We start from the raw sequence: 22,983 nt of genomic DNA on the forward strand, positions 1-22,983 counted from the left end.
GGTGTGGCTTCCGGATCTAAGAGCTTAGGAGCCCGGCAGTCCTTTAACTTGCTCTCTGCCTCTGATGAACTGACTGTGGAAGTTTTGAAGTGGAGTTGTCAGAAGTTCCAAACAATCAGATTATCATTTAAATGACAGCTGCCCTAGAGGGTTTCCCAGGCTAGCAGTACACAAAGGAGCCAAGAAAAAAATTTTTTTCACTGCAGAAAAACCTTGGGATTTTGGTGTTTACTTCAGCATAGCCTATGCTATCCTGACTGATATAACATGTCATAAGATGCATTGAACAAATGAATGATTCCATCATTGCCTTGATTAATTTGCCCTGAATCCTTCCATTTCTCCCAATAAATACACCTTCCTTATTTCTTTAATCAAAAGAGAAAAATTCGAAGAACCCAGAAATTCAATTTGACTTACTTTCACAGGTAGGAGGGCTTGGGCTCCACACCCCTAGGGTCTTATTCTCCACTGTGCAAGAAATGGAGGCTTGGCCTAACAGCGAGAAGTCGGGGTCACAGCTGTAGGTTACAGAAGAGCCATATGGATAGAAGTCTTCATCTCCACCACTGTGCCTCCCGTTGCGGATGGCTGGAGGAGGCTCGCACTTGGCAACTGGGATGGCGAGTGAAGAGGAAGAAATAATCAGGGAACACATCCTTCCGTCTAACATGCATGATGCAAATTCTCACGGAGAGTCCAAGAAGCACCAAAGAGGCACGGGAGTTTCATTACCTGACATGGTCTAGGTTTATAGTCAAGTCAGAAGAGCTCTACTTACTCACACATTGCGGGAAATCATCACTCCAGTCAACTCCCTTATCTTGGATCTCACAGTGGCTGGTGGTTGGGCCAATTAAGATGTATCTGAAGAGGACAGGTCAGAGATTTTAGTGGAGCTCATCATACTCTAAACATGAATTGCCAGTGAGGTTTGGACAAATGGAATTCAATATTTTAAAATGAAAACATAGTGCTGTCTCAATTACTGCTCACCACGTGGGCCGACCTGGTGTCACATTTCATCGTATCAATGAGGAGGACTTATTTGTTCACATTTTGTTCATTTGGTTCATTTTTATCTTTTATTCACTCATTCATTTGAACCACATTATTAAGATTTTCCTCAGTACCAGATACACATCCATAGCCAATAAAGTAAATGACAGGTTCTGCACCCCAAATCTTAGGACTCCACTTACATCAAATGCTCTTTCCCTAGCAAGCTACAAATCAAACAGTAAACACGTACTTGAATTTGTTATATGCTTTCCTTTGAATAAATGATCCAGACAAATCATGGATAAGAAAACCACTTTGACCTCTAATTTGAATCTTCCTTTGGTGCTAGAGTTTGGCTTATTCTCATAAACCATTAATTCCTGATTATCATCTCATTAGTCTTGATCCTGACAAGTTTCAGACTTTCTTCCAGGACTTCTTATGTTAAAAATAAATAATCACATACCAATTTACCCTGAATATCAATGAAAAGTTCCTGAATAAAATATCACACAGAAGTTAAAAGAAAAATATACCATGAGCAAATATGCTTCTTGCAAGAATGAAAAGAACCTTAAAAATTAGAGAATAAACTAATGTAAAATATATTTTTATGAATTGAATGTATGCGTCCTCTCAAAATTCGTATGTTGAAGCCCAACCCCCAGGATTTGGCTGCATTTGGAGTAAGGAATTAGTTAAGGTTAAATGAGGGACTAAGGGTGGTGTCCTGATTCAATAGGATTAGAATCCTTATAAGGTGAGACACCAGAAAGCGCGCTCTCTGTCTCTCTGTCTCTGTCTCTGTCTCTCTCCCTCCCTCCCCATGTGGATGCACAGAGGAAAGGACATGTAAGGACATAGTGAGAAGACAGCCATTAGCAAGCCAGGAAGAGGGCTGTCTTCAGAAACGAAATCCTTCCAGACCTTGATCAGGGATTTCCAGTCTTAAGAGGTGTGAGAAATACATTTCTATTGTTGAAACCATCCAGCCAGTGGTGTTTTGTTATGCTAGCCTGAGCAAACTAATACATACATGATTTTAATAAATCTAAGGAGAAAAACATACCTTGGTAGACATTACAATGGCACTTGGAAAAACATCAACAATTATTCTTGGCAAAAATATTCGATATACTAGGAAGCAGAGGAGGTGGAGCTCCACCAAATTTAGGAGAGAAATACTAGAGTCATTTGTGCTAAAGTCAAGAACAAGAAAGCAATGTCCATGATCAGTGTTTTACTTGAGGTAAAATAGCTAGCATATTATAAAAGAACAGGGAATTGGAAATATAAAAATTAGAAAGGAAAAAGTAATAGTATTTCATTATTTTCTTATTATATAACTGTATGGCAGAAAATCCCAACAGAATCCAGATGAAATGCTGTTATAAATAATAAGGGAACTCAGGACATTTCCTGAAATGTGAAATGAATATGTGGAAATCAATAATTTCCATATATATATAGATAAAACTGTTAGAGGTCGTCGTGGAATAAAAGACACCACTCGAATATCAAAAACAAAATAAAATACCAAAGAATAAACACAGTACAAAAAAGAAAACTCTAGATCAATACCTCTCATAAACTTATCCACAAAAACCCTCAACAAAATATTAGAAGATCGACCCAACAATACCTAAAAAGAATCATACACCATGTCCAAGTGAAATTTATTTGAGGAAAACTGGTTTAACATTTTTAAATTAATCAATAGAGTACATACTACCAACAGGTTAAAAAGAAAACTTTTGTGATCATATATACAGTGATGCATAAAAAGCACTTGAAAATATCTAAACCCCTTCATGGTAAAACCTCTCAGGAAACTAGGAATAAAAAAAGATCGCTTCCTCATTTCATAAAGAGCATCTCTACAAACAACCCGGAGTTAACACCCTCGGTGGTGAAAGGCTGAAGCTTTTCCTCCAAGACTGGGAGCAAGGCAAGGATGCCCATTCTCACACTGTTATTCAACATAGTATTAGAAGTTCTAGCTAGCACAATAAGGAAAGAAAAAGAAATTAAAAGTCACAAATATGAGAAAGGAAGGGAAAAAACTGCCTCTATTTGCAGATGATGTTATCATGTAAGTAGAAAATAGCAAGGGACCTAAAAAATGCAATACAAAAAACCTCTTAGAACTAGTTAAGCAGGTTCAGTAAGACAGTATGCATCAGCGTGTTGTTTGTAACAACACAAGACTGGAAACACATACAGGTCTATCAATAGGGACTATGCTAGCTTAGTTAAATGAACTATGATAAACTATGATGCGTACACTGGAAAACTATACAGCCGTAAACAGACATATACAGAATGAGGAAACTATACATGAATATCAAAGATCTCCAATAGATATTTGTCTTTGTTTGGGTTGCTATAATGGAATACCATAATGGCACTAATCCCATCAGGAGGGCCCCACTCTTGTGGACCTAATTACTTCCCAACGGCTCTACCTCCAAATATAATCATCACACTGGGAATTAGGGTTCAACACATGAATTTGGAGATGATGCAAATATTCAATCCATAGCAATATTGCTTAGTGAAAAATATAACAGCAAGGTTCAAAACAATATATGCAGTCAGCTATCCTCTGTGTAGTAAAGGAGACAAGGTATTAATAAAAATATGAGTACTCACTTGTATTGACATACGTAAACACTAAAAAGTTAACTCAGAAACTAACAAGTCACTTCCTGTAAAGGGCAGAGAGGAATGAAATGCAGTGGAAGTAAGAATCCTTTTTACATCATTTTTATTCTTGAAACATTTGAATGCATTGCTATTTATATAAGTTCATTGAAAAGAAAAAGATTGCTTCTGGGCTGCCTTATTCTTACCCCTCTGAGCAGCTGAATTCTATAACTGAACCAAAGAGAAAATCTGTCTTAACTTCCACTTTCCCATTGGGTAAGTCTCCTGGATTTCTGCATCGTTTCTCTAGGAAGAAAATTAAAATGATGACTAGGGTTACAATTATGAACAAAATACAGCATTAGAAAAAAAAATGTCTGATTGATGGGTTGTAACTCCTGCTGCAAGATAAACCCAGAGATTTTTTTTCAGTGCTTCTTTCTGATCCTGTCTTATTAATTTTTATTTTGAGGAAAAATAGATGTTAATATTTAACCCATTTCTCTGATACACTTTAAGAAGAGGGGGAAATGTACTTAGATTTGTTTGCTCAGTTAGATCACTGTGATATGTAGACTAGTTATCCACACAAATGGATATTCTTGAAAATATATGCCCTGGGTCACAGGGAAACAGAAGAAGACGGAAATAGATTGCATACCCTGACTGTTGGAAAAAATATCTCAGTATGCATTCCCACTGACTTCTTCCAAATAGTATATAGGTCACGATAATTCTGAAGACTAATCAAAGATTTTCACTTGAATTAAAGAATTCATTAGGTTCCTAAGAGAACTTTCCCTAATAAAATAAAAATGCAGGTGAGAAAAATGAATGTTGATACTTACTGATACAAAAGACACTATAGTCCCATAAACCTTTAGCATTACAAGTAACACGACTTGAACCAATTCTACTATAGCCGGGATGGCAAGTGTATTTCAGAACAGTTCCAGTTTTGAAGTCCATCTTATGCAACTTGTTTATTGGAGAGGCAAACAGTAAATCAGGTGGAGGACCACAATCACCTGGACACGAAAATGACAAAAAGCATCAGGTTATAGCTTGGGACACAGCATCTCAATATTTCAGCAGGAAGATTTTTTAGAACAGAGACCATACTGTTCTCTTTCATCATAACTCCTGTTACCATGCTGTTCGATGAACACAGTGAGTAATCAGTACTACACGTTTGTTGACAATGATAATGAAAAAAGGCAGAGAATTTTCATCCATTCTTTCCTGTATATGTTATAATTTATTAGGAAATGGATGAACAGAGCAGAATTTCACCATTTTATCAGGTTCCCCACATCCGCATATTCAAAATAGTGACATCTATACCATGCCATGTAATTCTACCTGCTTGCCTGAGCAGAAACATGTCTTTTATTAATAAGAGCATTATGTCAGAGAGCCTCAGGAGTCAGGGATGAGAAGGAGGCATCTCATTAATGTCCTCTCAGAGTTTTTGGATTTTGAATAGATTGCCTATTAACAAATAAAAATGTTTCTCAAAAAGCATCACAATGTGGAGATGCTATAAACCCTTGAAAAATAAAATCCGAATTCTTCTTCCGTGGAAAGAATTAACTAAAGGACTAAGTTAGATGCCAGGAGCCCAACAAAATCACCCACTTCTGCTCAATATTCCAAATAACCACACAAGCAGTGAAAGCTCCTCACGGTCAAGTTGGCAGATAATATGTATTTATTCCAATTCCTAATTTGCTTTGAGGTTAGATTGTTAGGAGAGCTCCTAGAGAGGAAGTTCTAAAAGGGAATATCAGGGATATTTATAATAATCAGCTTTTTTTATGTGGGTTTATAGCAAATTTCTCTCAATTTTGGGTGGTCAAATACACCCTACAAGGTTAAAGATGATTATCTATTAGACATCTCTTAAAATAGGGTGTGCCGACGACCTCAGCTGTATGGTGACAATCTGACCTTGTCTCTCCATTACTCACCAAGAACAGTAGCCAAGAGAGTAGCAACCAAAGTCATTTGAAACAGAGTCGGATCAGAGACTCTCCCCGGCCGAGGAAGGGACCAAGCTGCCATATTCTCTTTCCTTTCGAGGGACCCATGTGGAACTTTTGGGAGTTGCATGATCTGATGTTGCTTCAATATTTCTCTGTTGAAAGAACTCAATTTAATAGTTACTGAATTCTCACTTGTCATAAACCACTAGGACAAATCACTTGAAACCATGCCTTCAAGGAGATTACAACTGAGTATATAAGCAAAGACTTTAAGCATAAATAGTGACCATGAAGGGCATCTTACATTATCCACTTCGGGAGCATATTCAGGAGGCCAGTTAGCTTCCAGGCAGAGAGACAGGGGGAGGGTTTATGAAGGTGCCTGCATCTGAGCTCATAGATGTTGCTGTGAAATTTTGGAATGTGGAATACAGGACATTTTATGCCAAAAGCAAAACCTGAGAAAGCAGAGAGAGGGTAAAGGTTATTTCTGGGCAGCAGGACTTTCTACTTCAGTTGGTTTGGAAGATAAGCAATGCATGATAAGGAGAAGATAGTGAAAGATAGAGAGGCAGATTAGAACTGGGTTTGAGTTTTCAGTGAGAAGATAAGGATTTTGGACCTAGGAAATGAAGGGAGAGCCACTGATTTTTTTTTTTTTTTGAGTGATGGCTACTGTGCTTGTGGAAGCTCACTACAGCAAATGGGGGCAAGATAGATTGAAAGAGACAAGAGAGGAGACAGGGAGATGGATTATGAAGATTATTGCAATCAGCCAGGTGAGCCACAGAGATGATCAGAACGAGAACATGGCAGAGGGGTTCGGGAAGGCAGAACAAGTAAAAGCAAGAAAAATGATGAGACAGAAGAAAGGAGGCATCTCTATTTCTCTCTCTCTCTCTATCATTTATCAAATTCCTTATGGTAACTGTCAACAGGAGAAATGATCCTTGGGGTCAATTCCGGTCATTCACCACTCAGGGTCTTCTCTAAAGCGGGTCCCTGTAAGGCCATCTTTTACCCCCTAACTAGAGGAAAAACCCTCATATGTCCTGTTTATTTAATAGTACTTCGATCTAAAGTGATAGCTGAAATTAATTTTAGTGAAATATAGATTTTCATCTTTCACTGTAAAACCTGACTTAGCTTGAGATGGTCTTATATTACCATTCATCCCTAAATACGAACATACCTTGGAGATATTGTGGGTTCAGTTCCAAACCATCACAGTAAAAGTGAACATCACAATAAAGCAAGTCGAACAAATGTTTTAAATTCCTAGTGCATATAAAAGTTATATTTATTCTGTAGTCTATTAAGTGTATAATAACATTATGTCTAAAAAAACAATGTATATGCCTTAATTTAAAAATACTTTACTGCTAAAAAAATGCTAACCATCATTTGGGCTTTCAGTGAATCCTATTTGTTTTGCTGGCAGGCAGTCTTGCTTTGATGTGTGTGGCTGCTGACCCATCAGGGTGGGGGTTACTGAAGGCAGGGGTGGCTGTGGCAATTTCTTAAATAAGACGACAATGAACTTTGCCCCATCAATTGATGCTTTCATGAACAATCTCTCTGTAGCATGTGATGTTTGATAGCATCTCACCCACAGCACAATTTCTTTCAAAATTGGAGTCACTCCTATCAAACCCTGTTGCTGCTTTATCGACTAAGTTGGTGTAATATTCTAAATCCTCTGTTGTCATTTCAACAATCTTCACGGTATCTTTACTAGGAGCAGATTCTATCCTAAGAAATCAGTTCCCTTGCTCAACCATGAGAAGAAACTACTCATCCGTTTAACTTTTACCATGTGACTGTAGCAACTCCGTCGTATCTTCAGGCTCCACTTCTAACTTTAGTTTTCTTTACTGTTTCCACCACAAATGTAGTGACTTCCTCCATTGAATTCTTGAACTCCTCCAAATCATCAATGAGAGTTGGAATCAACTTTTCCAAACTTCTGTTCATGTTGATATTTTGACCTCTTCCCATGAATCACAAATGTTCTTAATGGCTTCTAGAATGGTGAATCCTTTCCAGAAGGTTTTCAATTGACTTTGCCCAGATCCATCAGAGGATTCACTGTCTATGGCCGCTATAGCTTTATAAAATGCATTTCTTAAGTAATAAGATTAGAAAGTTGAAATGACTCCTTGATCCATGTGATGCAGAATGGATGTTGGGTTAGCGAACATGAAAACATTCATCTCTTTGTGCGTCTCCACCAGAACTCTTGGGTGACCATGAGCAGTAATATTTCAAGAGGAATCTTTTTTTCTGAGCAGGAGGTGTCAATAGTGGGCTTAAAATATTTAGTAAACTATGTTGAAAATAAGTGTGCTGTCATCCAAGCTTTGCTGTTCCATTTATAGAGTACAGGCAGAGCAGATTTTAGCATACTTCTTAAGGGCCCTAAGATTTTCAGAAAGGTAAATGAACATTGGCTTCAACTTAGTCACCAGATGCATTAGCCCCGAGTGAGAGAGTCAGCCTGTCCTTTGAAGCTTTGAAGACAAAGTTTTGACTTCTCTTATTTGTGATAGTCCTAGATGACATCTTCTTCCAATAGAAGGCTGTTTAATTTACATTGAACATGTGTTGTTTAGGGTAGCCACCTTCATTAGTGATCTTAGCTAGAAATTCTGGAAAAAGATCTCACTGTATTTCTGCGTCAGCACTTGCTACCTCACCTGGCACTTTTATGTTATATAAGGAGGTGGCTTCTTTCCTTAAACCGCATGACCCAGCCTCTGCTAGCTTCAAACTTTTCTTCTGCAGTTTGCTCATGTTTCTCAGCCTCCCTAGAATTGAAGAGGGTTAGGGCCTTGCTCTGGATGAGGCTTTGGCTTAAGGGAATGTTGTAGCTGGTGTGATCTTCTATCCAGAACACTGAACATTTCTTATCAGCAATAGGGCTCCTTCACTTTCTTATTATTCATGTGTCCACTACAGTAATGCTTTTAATTTCCTTTGAGAACTTTCCCTTTGCATGCACATCTTGGCTGGCTGACTGGCACAAGAAGCCTCACTTTCATCCTATCTTGGCTTTCAACACGCCTCCCTCACTAAGCATAATCGTTTCCAGCTTTTGATTTAAAGTGAGAGACATTGGCTCTTCCTTTCACTTGAACACTTAGAGAACATTGTAGGTTATAATTGGCCTCATTTCGATATTGTTGTATCTCAGGGACTAGGGAGTCCCAAGGAGAGGGAGAGAGCTGGGAAATGGCTGATCAGTGGAGCAGTCAGAACACAACATTTATCCATGAAGTTTGCCATCTTACATGGAGGTGGTTCATGGGCTCCAAAAAATCGCTATAGTAACATCAAAGACTGCTGATCACAGATCACCCTAACAAATACAGTGATAAAGAAAAAGTTTGAAATAGTGTGAGAACTACCAAAATGTGACAGAGAGACATGAAGTGAACAAACTCTGTTTGAAAAATGGTGCCAATAAACTTGCTGGACACGGGGTTGCACGAACCTTCAATTCGTTTAAAAAAAAGTGGTGTAATAAAGCGGGGTGCAATCAAATGAGGTCTTCCCATATACTAATGCCAACAGGTGCCCACCTAAGCTGAGGCAGTCTTCTCACTCTTCCTCCCAAGGCTGCCCCTGCCCGCCTTGCCCCGGGGCAGCTGATGGCGCCCCTCACACTCCACGCAGCAGCTGAACTCTTGCACTGAGTAAACACTCATGTCAGATTCTTCACCTCCTGAGGTCTGACCAGGCCCCATCTCCTACTACCTGCAGACACACATATCCCCCATCCAAAGTGCCCTATTCAAGTTTTCAATTCTCCAAAACAAATCTCACTTGACACAATAGCCAATTTGTTTATAACAACTTATGTTGGATTTATAATGACTGAGTCAGCCTGGTCTAAAAATGTGAAGACACAGAAATCCAAGGCTCTTGAGGCCTTCCCACTGCCCCACTTCTCCACCGCAGGGTGACCGCCTGTGCCAGTTTGCTTGGGATTGAGGGGTTTCCCGGGGCACAGGACTTCCAGTACTAAAATTGGGACAGTCCCTGTCAAACCGAGGTGATTGGCCGCATAATGTCAGGGTCCCCGTTCTGTGCTCCCCGGACCCTCTCTTTCCCTAACCACCTCCCTCTAAGCCAGGGGTTAGCTGTGGCCAGGACACGTTGCACGTAATGAAAACCAGATGACTCAGAGCTCACAGAAATTTTCAGAAGTATGAAAATCTTCCAAAGAAAGAAAAATAATAAGTTGTCAATAAGTAGTAATTTAGTAGCTGTATTAAAGTTGTCATTTAGTGAAACTGGCAAGAGTCTTAAAATGCTAAAATGGTGGCAACAGAGTAATGGACTTCAAAAATTAGAAAGATGTTTTCTGAATTTAAAGTCAATAATGTCCGGTGACAAAATACATTTTAAAGAAAAAAAGTTTCATGTGCATCTCTGTGGTTAGTGTGTGTCCAAAGGTCAAATTTGACTTGTATTGAAGATAGGCACATCTCTATTTTAATAAGAAACTGACACTGATTTTACTATCAGCTCCAAGATTCCCCTTCCCCATGTTTAAACTGAGTCATTGTATCATCAACCAGTCAGTGCAGGGCACTAGGACAAGACCATTAGAAGGAGGTTGGGAAAGAGACTGAAAATTGGTTCTCCTCTCTGCATAGTTCACTGCTGAGTTAGGGCGTGAGGGCAGATGACAGTGGTTGACTCTGTGGTGAGGAAATTATTTCACTCCCTGTACGTCGACCTCACAGAGCCACAGACAGCATTGCTCTACACAGAGGAGGGCAGCATACAGCCAGGCAAGGGATGTAGGGTCAGATCCAGGCCAGGTGGCTTTGAATCCTGGTTTCACCACTTGGGAACTGTGCCCCTGGCTGTGATACTCAATCCCTCCAAGCCCCAAATTCCCCTTTTATAAAATAAGAACCATGACTACACATGTATCTTAGAATTGTTGAGAGAATTAGATAAGAATATTCTGTGTAAAGGGTTTGGCATGGTGCCTGAAACACGGTAAACATTTTTTAGAGCTGTTATCAATTGTTAACTCTAGGGAAGAAAGTAATAGAACTGGAATTAGCATGTGACTCTGCTAGAAGTTGAACCCCTAGAAATCAAAACATCATTATAATAATGATGTAAAATTGTGATGGGTGGCTGCATCATTGGTGGGCTTTAATTAAGCCCCAGTGCAGAGGAAAACCCCCTGGACTTGGGCCAGAAGCCTTTGGTTGGGTCTTCACAGTGGCCGTTGGTAACAGTGACACTGAGTGCCACACCCAGAACAGAGACTGGCACCTACAGGGCCTTTCCTGGGGGGTCCTCCTTCCTCACCCTTACCTGTCTTCCTGGGAGGAGCACATCTACTCCCATGACTTTTCCCACCACTGATGAATCACTCACAAACTGCAGGGCCCAATTATCTCCTGCAGGTGCAAAATCTTACATGTTCTGTACACTTAGTTATTAATAAAAAATCATATTGTGCCCTATTCCTTCCCACATGTATTTTATGAAAGCTTTACTGAGATATAATTCACATACCATAAAATTCATCCACTTGTTGTATACAATTCAGGAGCTGTCTGTATATTTACAGAGTTGTATAACCACGCCCACTCTCTAATATTAGAATATTTTTCACTCCAAAAAGAAGCCCTATACTTGTTAGCCATCACTCTCCTCTTCTCCCAGGCCCTGGAAACCACTCATTTACTTTTTTCTCCATCAGTTTGCCTATTCTGGACATTTCATATAGAATGAATCCTACAGTATGTGGTCTTTTGTGACTGGTTTCTTTTCCTTAGCATAATGTTTTCAAGATTCACCGATACCATAGCATGTAGCAGCACTTCATTCCTTTTTATGACTGAATAATATTCTGTAGTATGGATATTCCACATTTTTTAATCCATTCTTCAGCTGATAGGCATTTTATGGCTTCCACTTTTGAGCTATTATGAATAACGCTGTTATGAAGGCTCAAGTACTGTTTTTGTATGGACATGTTTTCATTTTTTCTTGGGTATATACTGATGAGTGGAATGGCTGGATAATATGATAACTCTGTATTTAACATTTTGATGAACTGCCAAGCCATTTTCCAAGATGACGGCGTCATTTAACAGTTACATTCCCACCAGCAATGTGTGAGGGGTTTCAGTTTCTCAACATCCTCCTCCAACACTTATAATTGTCTGTCATTTTAAAGTTAGCCATCTTAGTGTGTAGGAAGTGGTACCTCATTGTGGGTTTGACTTAAATTTATGTAATGAAATGACTAATGATGTTGAACATCTTTTTATGTGCTTCTTAGCCATATGTAATCTTCTTTAGAGAAATATCTGTTCAAATAATGTGCTCATTTTTAATTGGGTTATTTATCTTTCTATTGTTGAGTTGTAAAAGGTCTTTATATCTTCCCGATACAAATCATTTGTCATTCTGTGTCATTCCATGTCATACTGTCATTCTATTCATTCTTGATAGTGTCCTTTGAAGCACGAACATTTTTAATTTTGATGAAGTCCAATTTATCTTTTTATTTTGTTACTTGTATTTCTAAGAAACCATTGACTATGCCAAGGTCATGAAGGTTGACTCCTACGTTTTATTCTAAGTGTTCTATAGTTTCAGCTCTTAAATTTAAGCTTAAGATCCATTTTGAGTTAATTTGTTATGCTTCTGCTTATTCTAGCTACTTTACTTTTCACTCTCCTCTTACTATAGGTTTAGGTCAGAGTAACAGTCAGCCAAAGAGAAGAATGGTTGAGCAACTGAATTGACAGCAAGATAGTATGATGCCTTGTTCGTCCAAGGGGAAGAGAATTTCAGGAAAGAAGCGACAATGCCAATTATGGAAAGTGAAAGAGAGAAAAGAAGTGAGGAGGACTATGGCTTCTTGCTTGAAAGACTGACTAGAGGGTTACAGGATTCCCTATCATCACACCTAACGCCTGTGCTCTCAAAGACTGATGGCAGATGGACAAGTCTCCAAAGAGAAACATAACAATGTTGCTAATTGTTGGCTCTTTAAACCAGGCTTCCTGTGTCCTAGTTTCTCACTGAACTACTCCCAACTCCAGGAAACCTGGTTTACCTCCTGCGCCTACTCCTGGACGTCAGAGGCAGGCAGAAGAACCAACCAACGCACTTATATTTCAGAATCAGTAACTATAACACCTAATACTTCTCAACTTCACAATTTATTTCATTGGTAGGCATTATTATTTCCCCATCTATAAGTTAACAGTTTGGCTTCAAAATTTACTAAGTACTTTACAAGCCACACAACCTATTTTCTTTCTACTACAAAATACAGTACTCCTGAAAGATCTCTGATTAACAGACATGGGGGTCTATCTCTCTGCCTTATCCTCTGAAGCCTACACTCCTCAAAACATCAGTTTTTGACCCCATGGTAATTTGGGAAGTTAGTAAGTCACTGACCTGCGGGATCTGAGTGAGTAGAAGACTGTAGTATTGCCCAGAGTTGTTTCTCTCGGAATGAAGTACCTTTGATCTCGGATATTCTTACTCCCTCTCTAGGTCAGAATTTATCATAACATCCTTGGCTTTCAAGCAAACGCTCAACTGAAAACCCTCTGAGTTCCTGGACTGTGGTTGGTGGCTGGCTGGTCAGGTGGGAAGGAACGGGAATGGATAAGGAGTAGCAGTGAATTGCCCCTGCAAATTATTAACTGCAGGAGAAAGCAGCAGTTGTGTATTTAATTTCCTCCTTCCCCTTAGCTAGTCCTTGAATTTGATAACATGTCATAAAATTTATTTTCTCCTTTGCCTACCGTTATTATGAAGGACAGTTGGAAGGATCATTTCAACTGGCCTATCCAATAATAAACACAGTGTTCATTGCACAAAAACGTAGAACTGGAGGCTAGGAAAGCTGGGTCTATAAGGTCTTCCTGTCCTGGAATCTCAACCTATTTTCCTGAAATATGAGAGCATTAAAAATAGCACTACTAACTCATCAGACTGTGCCAAAGTTAAGAGCTAGCTCTTATCACTGAGTTTAAACAACACATGAATGATACCCACATTAAATCCAATCTCACCAGCAGTGAACAGTAAAGTTTAGGTAGGCCACAATTTTAAGGAATAATAAGAAAGAAAAGCCTTAAATGTATGCCACATATTCACTCATCCTTGAGTACCTCCAGGCACATATTTTGTTGAATGAGTGTTACAATGGGATGCAAATACTTAGTTTCAGTGAATGATGAAATTTTCCAGGCCAACACTCAACTTTTAGATACAAAGATACGAAAATCTATTTTTGAGCATCTTGTGATGTGCAGGAAAAGATATCAAACGTGGATGACCTTGAATGTGTTATGCTATATGAAGTAAGTCACAAAGAGAAAGACAAATACTATTCAATGTCACTTACATATAGAGTCTAAAAAAATAAAACAAACAAGCAAACAAACAAAACAGAAATAGACATAAATACAGAGAACAAACTGGTGGTTGCCATGAGGTTGGAAGGACCGGTGAAATAGGTGAAAGAGATAAAGAGGTACAAACTTCTGTTATAAGATAAGTAAGTCATGCAGATGAAAAGTATGGCTTAGGGAATATATTCAATAATTTTGTAATATCTTTGTATGTTAACAGATGGTAACTACACTTACTGTGGTGAACATTTTGTAGAGTGTCTAATTGTCAAATTGCCATACTATACACCCAAAACCAACATAATATTATATGCCAACTATAGGTCAGGATATTTAGGGGAGAAAAATACTGAATACAAATTATACATAGATACTGCAGATTATTCTTTCCACCCACTCTTTTTCTAACAATAATATTAATAATTATAATAATAGTTACCAAATATGCCTATGTCCAACACTTATTTGTTAGCTCTCTGAGGTAGGCACTATCATTCTCTCCATTTTATCAGAAACAAAATCAAGGGAGAGAAAGTTGATGTAACTGTCAATGGTCATACATATAGTGGCGTAGCCAAGATAAAAGTCTAGATTTTGGAAATTTATCTATAAAAGTTAAATAAACACACTCTACAACCAGCATGTGCACCAAAAGACACATACAGGAATATTCATAGTTGTGTAATAGCCAAAGAACTGCAACAGTCTAAATTCCACCCTTCAGGAAATGGATCAGTAAGTTGTAGTATGCTCACATGGTGGAATAATATATAGCAATGAAAATGAACCAAGTATAGCTATACACTCTGTAAATGAATCTCACAAACATGAACAAAAGAACTCAGATACAACATCATACAGATTGCATGATCCCATTTATAAAAAGAAATAACAAATTAACACTAATAATTAGGGATACATTCTTATTTTGCAAACAAATTAACAGACAGACAGGAAGTGATGGCTACTAATCATCAGAAGAGGGGTGATACATGCAAAGAAGTAATAAGGCAAGGAGGGGGTGGGGCGTGAAGAAACAGATTCTGTAGGCGGAAGTTGGGATGGTCTGAGGACTAACGGCTTTAGGGAACAAATTAGAGATACGTTTTAGAGGTGAACAGAAACTAAATGGCTGGATAAGATAAGAAGTTCTGTAGAAATGAACCATAGTTTCCTACAGACTGAGTCACACTTGATCTTTCTAGATTGTTCTAGTTTCCAAACACTCTCGAAAGGTTTGAATTCAGACTTGATTCAAAAACTAAGCACATGGGTATATCAATTGTACTCTAAAGCCAAGTGTGTTGCTGGTAATTAAAACATGATGCAAATATTATTATTCAATATTTGCTTCTTCAAATATTAACCATAATGAGGTGTTCTGACTACAAGTGTCCTCTTGCTGTAGTCAGACCCTCTGAAGGCTTTGCAGTTTATAAGTGAGGATGGTTACGTGTTTGCCAATGAGATTTCCAATATTTTCTTCTTTACAACAAAACTTCAGAAGTAGGGGAAAGAACCCCCAGGTGCTCCCTCTGAGTCTCACTCTGGCCCTTTGCCGTTTCATTCCCTACCTGCTCCTCTGGAACTTCTTCCGCATGGATCTGATTCTGGGCAACCTTGATAGCTTACTTTTACCTAATGATTTTCTGTTTTTAAATGTGTCTTGGGAGCACTCTAAATATCCGTGAAGAGCATAAACTTTGGCAGTATAATGCTTTTAAACTTTACATCAAAGCTGGGAAAAAGGGAGAAAGAAATATTTAATTGGAATATGATTTTTTACATCACTCTTTTATGAAACTCTTTTAGAGATGATAATGAAAAGCTATGAAAAATAACTAAAACATATATAACGATTAAGACTTAATGTCTTAAATATAAGATAGATATAAATATAAAATACAAAGATAAAAGATAAACTATAAATAGAAAAGTGACTTCACAAATCACTCCAAAAATAGAGCTATCAAACAAAAACATAAGCATAGAACAAGTAAATCAAAAAATAAGAAATCCAAATGCTCAGTGAACATGTCATAGGTTAGGTTCCCTGGGAAACAGACTCTGAGATGGAGGTTCACATGCCTGTGATTCCTGAGGAGCCCTTTCAGGAACAGTGCCCGTAAGGAATGAGGGGTGCAGGACTGGGTGGAGGGAGAAGTTGAACTGGGAAGGATTTGTGCCAGAAGATTCAATGGATACACAGAGTACTCTGAAGATGGGGTGACCCTTCAAAAATATCCAGGATTGAGTCAAGGAAGGTGGGTCTTTGAACAACTATATCAACCTATCCATGGAAGTCGGGGTGTCCCCAGGGAGAGATTGCAACCTTGGGTGATGCAGTTCCCAAAACATGCCTTGTGCTTGTTAAAATGCAGATTCCCAGACCCTATACCCTAATCAGATACATCTGGTAAAGATTCAAGGATCTGAATTATTTTTTAAATACTCCAGGTGATTCTCATGTGCAGAAAACTGGGGAACCATTAGTCTAACAGAGATGTTATTCATTCATTTCTCTATATGTTCCACAGTCTCTGCTTCAAAATAAAGCTTTCGTAGCGATGTGTCTGAATATCAGTAGCTTAACTCCTTGAAAAAGCATCAATCTCAGCCTGTGTTTTAATAGATCAACTTAGTTCTAATAAAGGCTCATGTGTTTGGCTAGGGGGAGAATAGCTCCGTAATTGGTAAGGACGTTTTCCGTTATGTTATTTGCTGTTCCTTATAAAATAACCCATGAGATAAATTTTAATTTTCTTTTTTAATATTATCTACTTCAGTAAGAGCAAAAAAGTTCCATTTTTCAGAACTATGTTTCTTTATGTCAAACAATAGGAAATACATAATCATATTTCCCATTTCTTCCTTGCCTGAAAATAAACTCAAACAAAATTACTATATATATATATATATATATATCTAACTTTTAATAAATTTGCCACTACTTTTCTGGCATTTTGTTCTCCATAAGACTAACTCTCTATAATCCTTGAGTAGTTTTGGCTTTGCATTTTTATCTTTATAACTTTAAGTTATCATGCTGTGCCAGTTACCAATGTATGGCCTTCTCTGGCTCTGAATTCACCATTCACTGCTGCTCTGAGATAAGGAACAGACTTCTTTAAACATTTCTGCTTTACAAAGAACATGATGTTAATTCACCTTTCTCAGTAGAGGGGGCTAGAGGGACATCGTTGGAAGAAAGCACGCTCCTGCTGTTTCCTGCAGCTTTAAGGGGGTTGGCCGTGTGAGTGGGAGGATATCCAGTGGCATCCTGCCCCCAGCCATGTGCCCAGAATGCACAGGTCCATGGCAACCTTGCATCCCTGAACTGGATGGCCATCACCTTCCTGTGGTCCTCCTGACGTGGGTACCATTCCGGGCATCTTGCCACAACAGCCTTCTGTCTGCAGGCCTGCACACCTGGTCACCAGCTGCCACTTGCCTGCACCCCATCTCTGCCTGGCAAGCTTGCCACAGGGTTCCCTATCAGTCTGCACACCTGCCCACCTGGTCACTAGGTACAGTTCACCTGAGAGACACAAAATGCTCCAGTGCCCTATGCCAGGAACAGGCCCACATGTAGTCACAGGCTTCAGCCCACTTATGACCAGCCTGCTTTCTGGAGGATTGGTTTCTGTAGACTAGCTCTGGTCCAGGTAACTAGTGAACTTTCCTGGCATCTCGGCGGTTGCAATTACAGCTTTTCTAATGACTTCTAAACCCTGGCCTTGGGAAGGGGGTTCCCCTTTGAAGTCTGCCCTTCCTTGAGTACCTTCCCACAGCCCTAGGGTGCCATATGGAGTTTTCTTATCTCCAGTAGTTACTCTTTTACCATGATCGAATAACTCTTTATATTAAATGTCCCCTCTTTAAATCATTATTTGGTTTCTAACTCTTGAATGGACCCAGACTGACATATGCACATTTTGGCATATATTAAAAATAGATATTGAGGTACTGAGCTAGATGACATTTAAAGTTTCCAAGAAAAAAAATTATAAATAAAATTTTTTAAATAAATTCACTCAAGAGTATTTAAATATGTTTTGAATAAAGGACAATTCATCACATCTTTAAATCTGCAAATAGGCTCATTATCATTATCAAAAAGCTGGTTATTTACCTAAAATTGGTGGGAATGAAGGACAAGGGACAGTAACTGGTGGATTCAGAGGAATCCTAGAAAATAACGTTTTGCTCCCATAAATACGAAATGGACAGTACCATCAAGAGAGTCTTCCTTCAGTTACAATTTTTCATGGCAGAGCCTCTAGTTTACCAATTTCATTACCCCTGTGATTATTAAACCTAGAACAGAAGTAACTCAATTAGTTTTAAATTGTTTTCTTAAAGCAAATAGTTGGCAGCAGAGTTTTTGTAGCTAACTTCTCTCAGGCCAAACTAAACTTCAGCACCAAACTCACATTTCATGTAACTTGATACATTTTTTTTTTTACTCATGGTATATTGATTTAGCACCACGGTAGGCCAATCTCGGGGAGAAATTCAAAAAGGAATTAGTCCCAGTGGAAGGTGTAGCATTCACCTAAAACAAGGAAACAAATGTAAGTGCTCTGCCCTCTAGGGATGGGAGCAATTATTTCAGGAAAGAATTAAAGTTTCCTCCATGTTAATCGTACAAAAGTCATGTGGTGGTGGAAATAGGCTAAGGAGTATAGGAAGAAAATATAACTCAAAGAGAGCATAGAAGCAGTAATCTCCTCATTTGACATAGTAGGAACTGAAGTTGTAAACAAGCAGGGAGAAGACTGGAGGATGTTCCTTTGGAGAAACTGGACAGTGACAAAGAAAACATTAATAAACACTAGTATTTGGAGATTCTCCACCCCATACTTCTGAGGAGACAGGACACCTAAAAACTCAGTGACTCAAACCCTGTAGAACTTTATTTTTCTTTCATTAAAGAAGAGGCATAAGGGCACTTAGAACGGTCAGCTGTTCCGCCCAACATGGTCAGCCAAGGACCACATCCCTTCCTTCTGGTTGCTTCAACAGCACCTGGGTGCTGTCCTCCTTAATATGGCGGAAATTGGCTCACCAGCACCCTGTCAACATTTCAGCCCTTAGCATGAGGTAAGAGGAAACGGAGGGCAAGAAGTTTCTTTTTACCAAAGCAACCAGGAAGTTACACCCATTGAGAGCTTGCTTCAAAGGAGGCTCTAGCTGAGGAGCCATGTGCCCAGCTGATATTTAAAATGGTGGAAGTGATTCTCTTCCTTAAAATAAACAGGGGAGATTAATAAAGGAAAACAGTTAACAGTCTCTGATAGGACCACAATTTATTTAAAAATGCCTCACTGTTCCTTTTTGTTGCAAGCAAACCTACTGTTAGCAAAACTCATTCAGATGCACAGAACTTCAAATGAGATTATTCAAGCCTCACTCTTAAAAAAGAACAATTGACCAATGATTATAAACAAAGTTGCAGAATAGCACTTCTCTATTACAAATAGCTCCAGGGAGACACAAATGGATCTAGGTAGAAAGACAAAGAGTGCGTAAAATTGCAATATTTCCAAAATCTCTCTCCTGAGCTTAGTGCATCTCCATGTCAATAGCTGTTTCCAAGGGATGGAGAGAAGTAATCTAACTCCATGTCCATAGGTGGGCGGGAGCGAGTGCGCACTGGGATGGGAGAGGCGTGGTGGGATCCTTTTGCAGCTGGGTCATGAGAGCCACTGGTGAGCAGAAGCAGGCATCTGCTTGAAAGCAATAAACAGGTTTCTCCCACTTTCTTTCTCCCTTTAACTAATTTTGGCTCCAAAGGCTATTTGCCCTGGGCTGGGAACATATTTTCCCCCTAGAGTTACACCAGATACTATTTTTTTTTTAATGGAGAAGAAAAGAATAAAAACCATTTGGAAAATATTATAAAATATTCTCAAAAGAAATTGAAAAATTCAACAAAAGTACTGGAATATAAAACCAAGGAAATTTCCCAAAAAGTGTGTGGAGGGTTGAGAGTAAAAATGAAGTCAGAAAAACATAACCGAAGTAGACGGTCAGTGAGGAGAGCCAATATCAGGTTAATTGGATTTCCATAAAGAGAAAACAGTGAAGAAACATTGCTGAAGAAATTATATTTGAAAATTTCTCAGAAAAGAAGAACATGAGTTTATAGATTAAAAGGGCTCATCAAGAACTGGCATAATGAATGCTAAGATAAAATACAGCAAAGTACATCAACATGGTATTTTAGAATGTCGTGGGTAACAAGTATATACTGAAAAGCTTCCAGAGTGGGGAGAAAAATCAGGTCAGAAGTCAGGATGTGCTCTGACTTCTCAGAAGCTACACTGGAAGTATAAGATAATGGAGACATGCTTTAAATTGAGAGGGAAAATTATTTTTAAGCCAGTCTTTACACCCAGCCGAACTACCAATCAAGTGTGAAAATGAAGATAGTTTCACATATGCTAGGACACAAAATTTTACTTCCTATGCATCATTTCTCAGGTAGTTCCTAAATGATGGGCTCTAGCAACATGAAAATCATAAAAGAGAAAAGCATGGATCCAAGAACCAGAGAAAGTAACCAAAGCGAGTCTGCAGATGTGAGAGCATCCACTGCATGTTGAAGCGTGTAGCAGACACCGTCCAACGTGCTGTCAATATCCCTAGGGCCCTACCACTTCAGCACAGTTTGGACAACTTCCAGCTGCCGGTTCTGCTTGCTTTTGCCCAGACTTTTTCCAAAACCACTTAAAGCTACTCTGATTTTCACTGAGCAGAAGGAAGGTAATTTAACACCTTGCAGAAGCAGATCTCAGCTAACAACTGATGGACGTTATATCAATAACCTAGTCCCCTTGCCTTAGGGTGAGTTCTTTGAGGTGTGAGTTTAACCTCTTTACCAGTTTCCCCTGGGACTGGGCTCCAGTCACCCTAACTCGCTTGGTAACATCCCTTCTTGGTTTCCCTCCCTTCCCTGCCTCACTGCCCTACTCACCTCCTGGTGTCACCTGCACCTCCCAAACAAACTACTTACACATTAATTTTAGTTTCAGAGTCTGCTTCTGGTGGGATCCAAACTAAGACCAAGTGGGAGAATGGAAGGCTTGGGGGAAAGGTCTAGGGGCAGAGAGGGGATTTGATAAGCATGTGATGTTTCTAAACCTTGGAACAATTTTGGTACACTGAAAAATCTCTTGGAGCATTTAGGATGAAATGGAAATAGAAATACAGAAAATAAGCAAGCAAGCAAACAATACCACTAAAAAGGGCACTGTCAACAGCAGAATAAAATAAAAGGAAGTTGGAAAGAAAGGAAACATGCTCACAGAACACTGGTTCAATGGTTCAACTGGTTCATTCAGTGGTTCAATGCAGTTATAACATGTCACAGTTATTGATTTACCTAAAATTGTGCAATAACTGTTGGAAGAACAAGGGAGGAAAATCAAATAATTAAATTAGAAGATTGAATCTTTGTAATCAATAAATGGATCATTCATGAAAAAAGAAGGAAAAATAAACTATCTAAAAATGCTGATAAATACCAGAAAATATTGCTGCAAGACGTGACAGCAGTTCTCTGGGACTAGGGAAAAGTAATTGTGTGGGTCCAGTTAGTACACCACTTTGTTAAACATTCATATATTTAAATTAATTAAAGGTAAAGTTGATAGTTCAAGAAATCATTGCACTTGTAATGTGGCTTATAATTTATAGAATTACATACAAAAGTTAAAATTTAAAAAAGGGAAGAAGAGGGAAATTGAGTCAAGCTATTTATATCCACATTTATTGTTTCAATATTTGTTTGGACATGCATGCACTTATTTTAGATAATTTTAAAAATATTTAAATAAAAGAATAAAAAAATGGAGGAAAATTTGTATCAGTGTGAAAATAAGTCTCTGCACTGCTCTTATAAACTCATAAGGAATATTAAGAAAGGAAACATGAAGGATCAGCATTTAAAACCTTCAACTATTTCTCCTGTACAGATGAACAATGGTTGAGGTAGATAATACGTCATATGAAGACATTCATAATATGGTAATATAAGCCTACTTAGCTATTCAATTCTAATCCACTAGTAAAATGGTGTGGAAGGTAATTTAAGATAATAGGAATCCTAATTTCATTTATGAATATGGGAAAAATTATTATTTCTCAACCCATCCCAATATCCAAACCATCTTCTCTGTGTCAGTAAAACATTCTTCTTCCCAGGGCTTGCCCCTAGTTGGCAGTGACATGGCTAAACACACTACGGAGGATTCTGGTAAAGGGAAATGAGAGGTGTGGGTCGGGAAAGGGTGATAGACTAGAACAGATGTGACCAGAGAGCCATGGAGAGAAGGCGGCTGTGGAAGAGGTCAGCTGCGCTCTGCCCGTACCCCTACCCTGCAGGTGACTGCAAGCAGCCCCATGGTGTCACCGTGTGTCTGCCTGGTGGTGATTCCATCCTCAGGAACCTTCTCAGCTCACCCGCACTAAGAGTCAGATGTACTTGGAAGGCAAACTCCTGGAGCAAGCCTTCACCAGCACGAGGAGGAAATTGGTGGGTGAATACCTGAGGTCCTCATCCTTGGAAGGATAAGTCAGAACTGTGTTCCACATGCTTTAGAGGGTGGTCAGCACGATTGAGTTTCTATTAGCAACGGCAATGACCTCCTCATCAATGCACCCTCTTTACGCTGCTCTTCCTTTCCCTTCTTACGACTCATTTACTCACACTGCTCTCTGGGGTCACCTCCCATGGAAACTAGTTACCCACAAATCCTTGTTCCTGAGAAACCAGAATAAGCATCAACCAAAAGGAATTTCTAGGAGCGGGAGCCGGTAATGGCTTCAAAGACCATAGACAGATGATGCCTTCCGTGGTGAGTAGGTTTTCCTAAAACTTTAAGCCCATGTTATATGGAAAGTTCAGTGACAGCCTGCAGCACAGCAGAGCC

At 39.0% G+C, this 22,983-nt stretch overlaps 1 protein-coding gene across 1 annotated transcript in view; it reads right to left on the reverse strand.

The window, feature by feature from the left end:
• LOC118924743 (zona pellucida sperm-binding protein 3 receptor-like) overlaps positions 1-13,216 on the reverse strand; it is a 34,873-nt gene extending 21,657 nt beyond the window's left edge. The window contains exons 1-6 of the mRNA XM_036909856.2: positions 13,083-13,216; positions 5,619-5,785; positions 4,497-4,676; positions 3,855-3,954; positions 782-867; positions 421-615 (exon numbers count right to left, since the gene is read on the reverse strand). Of these exons, the coding sequence (XP_036765751.2) occupies positions 421-615; positions 782-867; positions 3,855-3,954; positions 4,497-4,676; positions 5,619-5,760 (703 nt within the window). The 5' untranslated portion in view covers positions 5,761-5,785; positions 13,083-13,216. The remainder of the gene's footprint in view (positions 1-420; positions 616-781; positions 868-3,854; positions 3,955-4,496; positions 4,677-5,618; positions 5,786-13,082) is intronic.
• Between the last annotated feature and the right edge of the window lie 9,767 nt (positions 13,217-22,983).

The sequence above is a fragment of the Manis pentadactyla genome, chromosome 9, assembly GCF_030020395.1.
Source record: "Manis pentadactyla isolate mManPen7 chromosome 9, mManPen7.hap1, whole genome shotgun sequence".
Lineage (NCBI taxonomy): Eukaryota > Metazoa > Chordata > Mammalia > Pholidota > Manidae > Manis > Manis pentadactyla.